General features: G+C 40.0%; 1 protein-coding gene across 1 annotated transcript in view; it reads left to right on the forward strand.

The window, feature by feature from the left end:
• Positions 1-13,022, forward strand: part of MYH15 (myosin heavy chain 15) — a 146,786-nt gene that overhangs the window by 66,106 nt on the left and 67,658 nt on the right. The window contains exons 21-24 of the mRNA XM_040265689.1: positions 5,093-5,335; positions 6,358-6,534; positions 8,447-8,592; positions 11,942-12,032. Coding sequence (XP_040121623.1) covers positions 5,093-5,335; positions 6,358-6,534; positions 8,447-8,592; positions 11,942-12,032 — 657 coding nt within the window. The remainder of the gene's footprint in view (positions 1-5,092; positions 5,336-6,357; positions 6,535-8,446; positions 8,593-11,941; positions 12,033-13,022) is intronic.

Raw genomic sequence — 13,022 nt, forward strand, 5'->3', positions numbered from 1 at the left:
ATAAAATTGCCAACATCCACTGGATCATCAAAAAAGCAAGAGAGTTCCAGAAGAACACCTACTTCTGCTTTATTGACTATGCCAAAGCCTTTGACTATGTGGATCACAACAAACTGTGGAAAATTCTTCAAGAGATGGGAGTACCGGACCACCTGACCTGCCTCCTGAGAAATCTGTATGCAGGTCAGGAAGCAACAGTTAGAACTGGACATGTAACAACACACTGGTTACAAATAGTGAAAGGAGTATATCAAGGCTATATATCATCACCCTGTTTGACTTATATGCAGAGTGCATCATGAGAAATGCTGGGCTGGAGGAAATACAAGATGGAATCAAGATTGCCAGGAGAAATATCAATAACCTCAGAAATGCAGATGATACCACCTTATGGCAGAAAGCAGAAGAACTAAAGAGCCTCTTGATGAAAGTGAAAGAGGAGAGTGAAAAAGTTGGCTTAAAGCTCAACATTCAGAAAACGAAGATCATGGTATCTGATCCTGTCACTTCATGGCAAATAGATGGGGAAAGAGTGGAAACAGTGACAGACTGTATTTTGGAGGGCTCCTGGTGGCTCAGCGGTTAAAGCATCTGCCTGCAATGCAGGAGACCTGGGTTCGATCCCTGGGTCAGGAAGATGCCCTGGAGAAGGAAATGGCAACCCACTCCAGTATTCTTGCCTGGAGAATCCAATGGACAGTGGACCCTGGTGGGCTACAGTCCACGGGGTTGCAAAGAGTTGGACACGACTGAGCGACCTCACTTTCAAGATCACTGCAGATGGTGGCTGCAGCCATGAAATTAAAAGACCCTTTCTCCTTGGAAGAAAAGTTATGACCCACCTAGACAGCATATTAAAAAGCAGAAACATTACTTTGCAAACAAAAGTCTGTCTAGTCAAAGCTATGGTTTTTCCAGTGGTCATGTATGGATGTGAGTGTTGGAGTATTAAGAAAGCTGAGTGCCGAAGAATTGATGCTTTTGAGCTGTGGTGTTGGAGAAGACTCTTGAGAGGCCCTTGGACTGCAAGGAGATCCAACCAGTCCATTCTAAAGGAGATCAGTCCTGAGTATTCATTGGAAGGACTGATGCTGAAGCTGAAACTCCAATAATTTGGCCACGTGATGTGAAGAACTGACTCATTTGAAAAAATCCTGATGCTGGCAAAGATTGAAGGCAGGAGGAGAAGGGGACGACAGAGGGTGAGATGGTTAAATGGCATCACTGACTCAATGGACATGAGTTTGAGTAAACACCAGGAGTTGGTGATAGACAGAGAGGCCTGGTATGCTGCAATCCATGGGGTCACAAAGAGTTGGAGATGACTGAGTGACTGAACTGAACTGAACTGAGCATGGCTCCGCCCATCAGAATAAAGCCCAGTTTCCCCCTCAGTCAGTCTCTCCCACCAGGAATCTTCCACAAGTTTCTTATCCTTCTCCATCAGAGGCAGATAGACTGAAAGCCACAATCACAGAAAACTAACCAATCTGATCACATGGACCAGCCTTGTCTAACTCAGTGGAACTATGAGTGGCCGTGTAGGGCCACCCAAGATGGACGGGTCATGGTAGAGAGTTCTGACAAAATGTGGTCTGCTGGAGAAAAGGGATTGGCAAACCACTTAAGTATTCTTGCCTTGAAAACCCCATAAACAGTATGAAAAGGCAAAAAGAGGACACTGAAAGATGAACTCCCCAGGTTGGTAGGTGCCTAATATGCTACTGGAGATCAGTGGAGAACTAACTCCAAAAAGAATGAAGAGACGACACCAAAGCAAAAACAGCATCCAGTTGTGGATGTGACTGGTGATGAAAGTAAAGTCTGACGGTATAAAGAGCAATATTGCATAGGAATCTGGAATGTTAGGTCCAAAAATCAAGGCAAATTGCAAGTGGTCAAATAGGTGATGGCAAGAGTAAACATCGACATTTTAGGAATCAGTGAACTAAAATGGACTGGAATGGGTGAATTTAACTCAGATGACCATTGTATCTACTACTGTGGGCAAGAATCCCTAGAAGAAATGGAGTAGCCACCATAGTCAACAGAAGAGTCTGAAATGCAATGCTTGGATGCAGTCTCCTAAATGACAGAATGATCTCTGTTTGTTTCCAAGGCAAACCATTCAGTATCACAGTAATCCAAGTTTATGCCTCGACCAGTAATGCTGATGAAGCTTAAGATGAATGGTTCTATGAAGACCTACAAGACCTTCTAGAACTAACACCCAAAAAAGATGTCCTCTTCATTATAGGGGACTGGAATGGAAAAGTAGGAAGTCAAGAAATACCTAGAGTACAGGCAAATTTGGCCTTGGAGTACAGAATGAGGCATGGCAAAAGCTAACAGAGTTTTGCCAAGAGAACGCATGGTCTTAGCAAACACCCTCTGCCCAGAACACAAGAGAAGACTCTACACATGGACATCACCAGATGGTTAATACTGAAGTCAGATTGATTATATTCTTTGTAGCCAAAGATGGAGAAGCTCTATACCATCAGCAAAAATAAGACCAGGATCTGACTGTGGCTCAGATCATGAACTCCTTGTTGCCAAATTCAGACTTAAATTGAAGTGCCATTACTCATTCCCTTTTATTAATATTCCCCTTCTCTAGCTACCCAGACCACTGTTATCCCCAAACATTTCAAAGGCAGGTATGAAATTATATCCATCTTTATCGTATTCTCCACCCCACGTAGAACAGTACTAAGTTAAAAAAAAAAAATACTGGGTTCAAATACAACTATATAAATAGAAGTTTTTCTTGCTGTTTGGACTTATTGAAAACAGAAAATTTAGTAATTTTAGACTAAAAATCATTCTTTTCTTTTGGGGCTGTGCTACCCATTGATGTTTCAATAGGCCATGTTTTATATGAGAATTTACACTCAGACTCACACTTCTGATGCATATTTATCATAACAGTGGTTCTAGAACTTCAGTGTTTATCAGCCTCACTTAGGATTCTTGTTAGAACTACAAATTCCTGGGCCCCACTCAAACCTACATTAAGATCCATACTGTGAGAATCACAGCTTGTAATGTCATATTTTGTCTGGCTTATGAGAAAGGCAGGTTTGAATAAGAGAAATACAGTTTTGAGTAAGAGTAAGGTAAGTTTGAATAGGAGAAAGGCAGGTTTGAGTAAGAGAAAGGCAGGTTTGAATAAGATCCAGCCTCCTAGTTTTCATTATTCTTCCTCTCAACAAAGAGAGTGGCCAGTGCTACTTGGGCTGATGTAGGGATAGAAAAGGACTCAACTTTTGAAGGGAGTGAAGGGTAAAAGTCTGGGATATATGATCAAAGAGCATAGGAAATACATGAAGCCAATTCCATGGCAAATCCAGGAAGGCTGAGGTGGGTTTAAATTGTAATTAATTTAAAAAGCTGAATTGGCTATGAAATATTTTATTATTGTTAATTTTTAAGAAACACAGCTCAATACAGTACAAATCAAGGAAATAAAGACTCTTTTAAAATCATTCACTAACTCAAAACTGAGTGAACCCATTTCAATTAGCACTGCAAGTACGTGAGAAAATTACTACAGGGGAAAGGATGTCCCTGCTGTTAAACTGTTACACCACTGCTTGGCTGGCTTCAGACACGCTGTCATGTTTAATGAGGGATCGATGATGGTCGATTGGATTGTCCTCTTCATTTGGTGATGGTGACAGGTCCTATACACATGCTGAATGGAAGAGAGCAAACAGCTGTTCTACTTGTCATCTGGGGTGAACTGAGATCAAATGTCCCCCTTGTTGCTCAGGCATTGGAACTTCTCTGATTTGCATGAATCCTTTTGCTTCCATATTTTTGTTTTTACTTAGCCCTTCTCTTGGTCTTCAGTGATGTTGGAGATTCACTATACTATGTCTCCCATCTGTGCCTCCTTGAGCCCCACTTGTTGGACAGATAGGATGAGAGATAGCAAGAAAACAGTAGCCTGGACTTTTTTTTTTTTCTGCTCTTGGTCTAAGTAGATGCAACAATTTATGCCAAGTAACTAGTTAGGTTGGAGAAGGAAATGGCAACCCACTCCAGTGTTCTTGCCTGGAGAATCCCAGGGACAGGGGAGCCTGGTGGGCTGCAGTCTATGGGGTCACACAGAGTCGGACACGACTGAAGTGACTCAGCAGCAACTAGTTAGGTAATAGGTTACCAAAATTGTAGAGGATGGATCAGGTCTAGAGATGGAAGATAGAGATATGAGTGAAGTTATATCTCAACAAGACCTACAGTAATTAAGAACTTGCTCACAGAGAAGAGGTTTCATTTAGCCTCTAAATGGAGACAAATGAGAGGAGTTCAAAGTTACAAAAGGTGCTTTTGTAGCAAAAGGACTCAGCCCCTTCGTTTTTGACTTAGTCTATAATACTGAAACAGTGGGCCACTCAGCAAGAGTTGGAGGCAGTATGTTTGAAAAGATGAAAGGAAGGACGATTTTGCACTCTCTGTGTATAACTTGTGGAATTTACTGCTGGCAGAACCATTGAGAAAAAGATTTTAGTTGGAAATAATAGTGAAATCTAGTTAGTGATGTGCAAGGAACCTCATGAATTCTAAATTCAACCTATGAATAATATACAACCCAGCTCTATTTATTAGAAGATGTTTATATACTAAACAAGTGCATCAGGACCCTTATAATAATATGATAAATATTCTAGTGTCTGAGGGGACAGAGCTTCCCTCAAAAAGACTGTATTCTGAGCAGGTACCACCCTCAAACTATATGCCCACAGGGATGCTTCCAGTAGCTGTGATTTAATCAGCACACTGCTGATTTTTGGAGGCCTGTTAGCTCCTTTAGGCCACTAGGATTCTATTAAGTGCTTTAGAAGAGATAATCTAATCTACTGAATGGCCTGAAAGATTGAAAGCACCTCCAAACACAAGCAACTCCTCCACTTGTCAACAATAGGATTGGGGAACTGGGAATATTATTTCAACTGCTTAGGAAAGGTAGGTGAAAGTGCTGGACAGAGGGCAGGCAATTATCTCTTTGCTATGTGTTAAGCAGCATTTCTCCTGGCTGATAAATTACTTCCAGCTGTTGGCAACAATTTTCTCCTCATCATGGCAGGAGCGAGAGACCCTGGCAAATGTTGAAGAGCAGTGCGAGCTGCTGATTAAATCCAAGATCCAGCTGGAGGCCAGCGTCAAGGCGCTGTCTGCGCGGGTGGAGGAAGAAGAGGAGATAAATTCCAAGCTGACTGCCAGAGGGCAGAAACTTGAAGATGAATGTTCTGAGTTGAAGAAAGAAATCGATGACCTGGAAACACTATTGGCGAAGTCACAGAAGGAGAAGCATGCTACAGAGCTCAAGGTACTTTTTCTATGATGTCAGGAAGGTCTAGCTGCCTGAATTCCACACTCCCAATTGGGCTCTGGAACCAGGCTTGCTTTGTTTAAATTAATGAACATAGTGGTCTGCAATTTATGGCCCTTGAAGTCAGAACTGGCATCGAATGAGGACCTAATTCAAATTTCCAGCTTGAATTTATGGAACCCTACTTAATCTCCCAAATGAAACATTTTCATTTGTTCTGATCTTATTGCATCTGAAATCTGATAGAAAGAGTAAAACAGTTTCACTGGGCCTCTAAGAATTATTTTTTGGAAGGAGAGGGAGCAGGATGCAGCTTACTGAAAGGTGGTTTGGTATGTATCTTAGTCCCCACCTCAGTTGTTGATTTGGAGTTTGACCTTCAGATGTCATTTTAATTCCAGCTAAAACTTTTTTTTGTTTTCTTTGAGGTTTTTAACTTTGTGTATCTGTATATAGATTGAAGTTAGCTAAGGAATCTGTATCAAACATTTGATTGAAAAAAGCCTCCAGAATAGTACCGTAATTTTGGCAGATGATTAAATAGCAATTCTTGTACATGGGTCCCTTTCATAAAAAGCCAATGGGCCTGATGTAAATGGCTTCCATTTTTGCCTATTTTATCCACTGGACCTCTTCTCTAACTGCCACTTAGGATCTTGAGGCACAACAAGATTAATGTGTGCCCTGAATACTTAAAAGAAAGCAAAATTACCTTTAGTGGTGTTCTTGTTATACAGTAGCATGACACTGAAAACTGGCTGTCCATGGACCCACGCTGATATTTGATTAACCAGAACACCCCATTCCCTGGCTATGGGAGATAACAGATCATTTGTGTAAAAGAAAATGTGAATTTAGAGTTTTAAAACATCCAACAGAAATTTGGCTACATGTGATTCCTTATGACAGTGGATATGTCATGAGATTTTTGGTCCTAGAAAAGAGAGGAGATGGCCCTTGGCATTTATGCCCCTGCTTCCAGGAGCGGTTCTCATGGAGCTGTTGTTTCCTCCTGGCAGGTCAAGAACCTGACTGCGGAGGTGGAGTCTCTCAATGAGGATGTGAGCAAACTGCATCGAGCAGCCAGGGCTGCACAGGAGACCCACCAGCAGACCCTGGAGGACTTGCACAATGAGGAGGCGAAACTCCACACCCTGAGCAAGGCCAAGTTGACATTGGAGCAGCAAGTGAATGAGGTCAGTAGTGATATGTCTGCCTAGTTAGCTGCCTGTCTACATCTATAGAAACTTTCACTTTTTACTTAGTTAATTTATCTTGACATTTTCATGAAAACTTAGTAGCATGGTTCATTTCCCTCATTTAGAAACAGAGGTGAACCACTACAGTGGAAGAGAGGCCCCGGTATGTGTTCTGTCTGTTGTTAAATGAAACTTTCATAACAACCCTGGGCAGTGGGAGAATACTGAGATGAACCGTGAGGCGGGAGCACTCTACATGACTGACTTCCCCACAGAACCTGGTGTTTTGCCCCGCAAATGTGCTGGTGCTCTATCTGACGCTAGCACTGAAGGATTGCTTAAATGCCCCATGTCTCCAGCAGTGCACTGAGGTTTGTTACAGAAGAAAGATATGTAAGTTGCAAGCCGTGTTCTACCAATGCTATCGGAATATACTTGTAAGATTCTGGAGATGGTGCTTCTGTTCTGCTTCCAAAACCCTGTGAAATAAAGATGTTTCAGACCAGTCTCAGTGGGTAGGTTCATCACTCTTCCTGTCTCCTCCCCAGCTGACAAAGAGTGTATGCATTCACTGTTTTATTAGTCCTCAAAGCTTAGCTTTTATAAAATTGCTGGCAAGTGTGGTTAGCTTTTTTTTTATCTGCTTCTTTTTCCTCGTGCCTCTCTATCAATTTTCCTCTGTTACCTATTAGTTGTCTCACTTCTCTTCCTATTTCCATGGATATATATCTTCAGTTCAGTTCAGTTCAGTCGCTCAGTCGTGTCCGACTCTTTGGGTCCCCATGAACTGCAGCACGCCAGGCCTCCCTGTCCATCACCAACTCCTGGAGTTTACTCAGATTCACGTCCATTGAGTCAGTGATGCCATCCAGCCATCTCATCCTCTGTCGCCCCCTTCTCTTCCTGCCCCAATCTCTCCCAGCATCAGAGTCTTTTCCAATGAGTCAACTCTTCGCATGAGGTGGCCAAAGTACTGAGACAAAGCCTCATTATGGGAATTTGTTGGTGTGTGTACACAACACACACACACTCTCACACATGTATTTTCACACACTTGTTCTCTCCTAGAGTCCATTTATTTTTTGGTTTTGCATACACCTTCCAGAGATTCTCCCTTCTCCCCTATTTGAATTTTATATCTTTCGCTGCTTACAGGAAATAGCTTCTATTGTGGCAAAGTTAATATATCAGGGAAAAATAGCCATATTGTAACTATTATTTTGCTTCCTGCTAAACTGACCTCATCATCATTGTTGGCAACACTAATCTGGACAGAATTGAAGTATTCTGGCCACCTTGCTGGAGGTACCAGAAGATGACATAATGCTATGGACCAGAGAGGTTACCAGAGTGGTGAAGGAGAGTATGGAAATTATGTTGTGTGAGGTGCATTTGAAATGGTCAGTGATGCTGAGTTGGGAGACTCAGGACAGCTGCCTAATACTCATGAATGGTCACGTGGAGACAGATTTGCTTGGTGTTGCTCCAAGGAGCAGAGCCTAGATTTGTGGGACGGATTTACAGGGACTATTTTGGCCTCTTACAAAGAAGCATTCCTGAGTAAATGGACTTATCCACCCATGAAATGAGCTGCCATGTGAAGAAGTGAGCTTCTCATCAGTGGAAAGCTATCAAACAAGGTCTCATAGGCATTTATTATGTTTTTTTCTGTATTCTAGAGCACGTATTCCTTAATCTCTAAATATTTCCTTTGTCACTGACTTATAGATTCTTTTGTAATCCCATTGATGTGCGAAACATTTATTTTAAAATATCTATATGACTGGGCATCGTTTACAGACTCTGCTTATATTTTTTTCTTTTTCCAGAAGGTAAGTGGTTAATGAACACATCTGTAAAGTATAAACTTAACCTATATATTGGGCTTAATAACATCTCCTTTTGTCAGCTTGAGGGTGCCCTTGAGCAGGAGAGCAAAGCGAGAATGAACTGTGAGAAGGAAAAGTGCAAAGTGGAGGGCGAGTTAAAGCTGAACCAGGAGAGCATGGAGGACCTGGAGAGCAGGCAACTGCAACTAGCAGAAAAGCTGAGGAGGTGAGCCACCTTTCTGTGAACACAAGATTCTGGGAGACCTTATATTGAAGGAGACAGTTCTCTCATGGTGTTTATCCCAGTGACCCTAGGGCCAGATATCTCAAGACCTGCAGGGGAGAATAAAAAGGATAACAAGCCTAGGAAGTTGAGGGTTTTTTATTTTCTGCTAGACTTTATGAGATTACTCTTTGTTTTATAATTATATAATAACCTACAAGAAAGTGATTGAGAAGTCTGACTAGCAGATGTGAATGAAAGGTGTAAGACATAGCAGATGCAAATTATTAGAATTTGAAGTTACAAGTCAAAAAATAAAAGAGGCTCACTTCTTTTATTCATGAGATCAATGGCCTAAAGTAAAAAAATAAATCAAAAATAAATTCTAATGTAAAGTCCCATATACCCTCTGATCATTTTTAAAAACAAAACAAAACATATGCCAGATGTAACTTCATTAGACATTTATACAACTTTTTTGGTCTAGTAATTTACTTTTTAAGTATTAAACTTTAACATTGAAAGCATGATCAAAATGAATAGACCTTCAGTTCACGCAGATTCCCAAGGAGCTCAGGGCAAGATGGCCCCCTCAGTTGAATTTCATTATTCATTGAAACAGATTTTCTTACCTTATCCCTTTTGTCTCCCTCTGTATAGCTAGACTTTCTTATAACAACTAGGGATTTTCAAGTTATTTGAAATAAATCAACTAAGAAAGGGAAACAGTGAAATCTAAGAGTAAGATAAGACCTGTCTGAAGTGGAGAGCATACTGGTGAAGAGAATCAGTGAGCAGCTATGAGCTTCTGCTTTTCCCACCTGTGTATACAAGTTTCCATGATACATGCTTGTGGTCAGACTGGATTAATAGCCTATCAATAAGTTACTAAACTTGATAGGTGTTTGTAGACTTGATTAATAGCTTATTAATAACTTATTGAACTTGGTAGGTGTTTGGAAAAGATGAAATAAGTAACCCTATGAATGTAGTGGAACAGTGAAAGGCAAAATGATGATACAGTTCCAGCATTTAATTTTGAAGATTGTGTTTCAGTTTGGCAAAGTGAAATGATACTCCATGTCTTTGTAGGCCACAAGTCAAAGAGCTCTGGCATTTTAGAAACCTGTGTTTTGAGGAAATTATGAATTTATAATACAACCTTTTCTTTAAATGGACCTGTGTATATATTAAAACTTAATATATGAAAATGTGGCATTTTAAAATGGTGATGAGAGGATAGAATACTTAATAAATAGTGCCAAGATTATTAGCTATTCATCTTATGAGATAAAAGTTAAATTTCTTCATCATGCTATTCACACACACACAAAATCCAAAGAATTAAATGCAAAAATAAAGCTATAAAATCATTAGAAGATGCAGCATATTCACAATAGCCAAGATGTAGAAACAACCTAAATGCCCATTGATTGGATGAATGAATAAAGAAAATGTGATGTATACATTTAATGGATTATTATTCGGCTACTTTTTAAAGGAATTCCTGCCCTATGTGACAACAGGGATAAACCTGAAGGACTTTATGCTAAATTAAATGTCAGCCACAGAAGGACAAATGCTGCATGATTCCATTTATAGGAGGCATCTAAAAACAGTCAAACTCCTAGAAACAGAACGGTGGTTGCCAGGGTCTGGGAGGCAGGGGAAATGCAGAGTTGCTGTTCAGTGGTTATAAAGCTTCCATTAGGCAAGATGACAGAGTCCTAGAGATCTGTGTGATGTTCGGCCTATAGTTAATATTGTATTGCACACTTAAATATTTGTCGAGAGGGTAGATCTCATGTTAAATGTTCTTCAGTTAAAAAAAAAAAAGATATGGGTGGTAAGTCTTAGGAAATTGGCAGGCCAGACTTCCTGAATAAGGCACAAACCCCATCCAAAGGCATAAAAGGACTGTGTTGATAAACTTGATGTTAATACATCAGCATTTTAAACATTTAGTGGCAAAAGCCAACATAAATGAAATTGGAACAAATTTGAAGCAGATATCAAAAAATAAGTATCAAGAATATTAAAGGAAAATGTGTAATTCAATAATTAGATGAACAACCTAACAGAAAAATGGACAAAGGACACAAGTGAGGTCATTTGTTTTATTGCCCATTTTAAAATCCTCATAGTTGATAACATGCTGTCGTCACTAGTAAGCAAGGACATTCATAATAAAACAATGACACACTAGAAGTGTGCTAATATTAAATGTGAATGTAGAGAAATAACCTCACACTGCTATTGGAGGCCAAAGTTATAAGTTTTTAGATACATACCTGTAACTGACGTAGCAATTCCTTGCTCAGTATCCACTCTAGAAACACTCACATGTACACACGGGTGCACACAGATGAGCAGCATTATTTGTAAAAGTAAAATTTAGGGGGAAAACTCAGTGCTTATTAATAGGGAAGTGGATAAGAAAACCACCGAATATTTAAGTCATAGACTAGTATTTCACAGTTAATTTCTAAGTGAAGTAATCTATGTGTGGGCTTCCATGGTGGCTCAGTGGTAAAGAATCTAACTGCCAAGCAGGAGACGTGGGCTCGATCCCTGGATCAGGAATATCCCCTGGAGAAGGAAATGGCAACCTACCCCAGTTTTCTTGCCTAGGAAAGCCCACGTAGAGATATAACCTCAGGAGGAGGAGCCTGGCTAGCTGTAGTCTTTGGGGTTGCAGAAGAGTCAGACACGACTTAGTAATGAAACAATAACAAATCTATGTGTAGGCCCAAGTGGAAAAATCTCTGTGTGTTATTGGGTTAAAAATGTTGTACAGGGACTTCCTGGGTGGTTCAGTGGTTAAGAATCTGCCTTGCAATGCAGGAGATGTGGATTCGATCCCTCGTTGGGGAACTGAGACCCAAATGCCACAGAGCAACTAAGCCTGGCACCACAACTACTGATCCCGTGTGCTCTGGAGCCACAACTAGGAAGTTGCACTGCAACAAAAGATTCCTAGTGCTACAACCAAGATGCAACACAATCAAATAAATAAAATAAATATTTAAAAATGTGAAATTATAAATCTAAATGTATATAATATTATACCATTCACAGTAAAGAAAATGAAACTATTTTTACTGATATAAGCACAAACATATGTCAATACTTAGAAAAATGTCCAGAAGGAGCCACATCAAATTGATTATGGTGGTTACCTCTAGGGAAGGAACAGAGGCTGGGTATAATAGCCAAGGAGACTTCAGCTCTAGATGTAATAGTTGAATTTTTACAATGCATGACTTCATATATTATTACAATAATTTGAAGACTATTTAAACAAAATGTTATTACTCTGAGCAATTTCATTTGACAATTCTTTCCCTAACAGGAAAGAATTAGAAATGAATCAGATGAGGTCAAAGGTGGAGAATGAGAAAAACCTGGTGGCTCAGCTTCAGAAGATGGTTAAAGAGTTCCAGGTGATCATTTATCAAATACCTGTGTGCATCTGTAGTTCAATCCCTGGTTGATGACTGGTGCTTCAGTGACAAATGTTCTGCCAAGGTAGCCATAACCCTAGCCAACTATCGACAGAATAAGGAAAGAACGCTGGTTGAGAAGGTAACCTGGCATTCTATAGACAGGTGACTCTGAGGAATATTACTTAAGCTTAGATTTCCTTATCATGAAGATAATAAAAACAAATAGCTAAGATGTTGAATGTTTGACATAAACTAGGCATTGTACTAAAACACAGGACATCTATATTTTTACTCATTAATCTTCCTGACAACGTTTGAACTAAAATGTAACTACATTTAAGTGGTAAGCTCAGTGCCTGACCCATGGTAAGCATTCAGTATTAACAATTTAATTTTTCATGATGATTAGCCTTTGTAATTGTAAGACAGTTACACTGAAAATGTTTTGTAGCTACTTGTAGCCTCAAAATGTTATTTGATAATGAGCAGCTATTTATAAGTTTAGACTATGTGACTGTTTTATACTATATTACCATGTTATGTTGTTTAGTTGCTAAGGCATGTCCAACTCTTTGCGACCCCATGGACTACAGCATACCAGACCTCCCTGTCCTTCACTGTCTCCTGGAGTTTGCTCAAACTCATAGGAAGTTGGTGCTGCTATCCAACCATCTCATCTTCTGTTGCCCTCTTCTGTTCCTGCCCTCAACTGAGTCAGCTGCTTGCTTCAGTACTTTGGCCAAAGTATTTGAGCTTTAGCTTCAGCATCAGTCCTACCAATGAATATTCAGGGTTGATTTCCTTTAGGGTTGACTGGTTTGGTCTCCTTGCAGTCCGAGGGATCCTCAAGAGTCTTTTCCACATTATAAAATAATTTAAACCATATAACTCCTCACATATACATGGAGATGGGTTCTTTTCCTTTGGAGCTAGATAGTTATCTCATTAATGTAACTATTACTCAAAATAATTTTGGAATTTTTTCCT

This window comes from Oryx dammah, unplaced genomic scaffold (assembly GCF_014754425.2).
Source record: "Oryx dammah isolate SB20612 unplaced genomic scaffold, SCBI_Odam_1.1 HiC_scaffold_2, whole genome shotgun sequence".
NCBI classification, from domain to species: Eukaryota; Metazoa; Chordata; class Mammalia; order Artiodactyla; family Bovidae; genus Oryx; species Oryx dammah.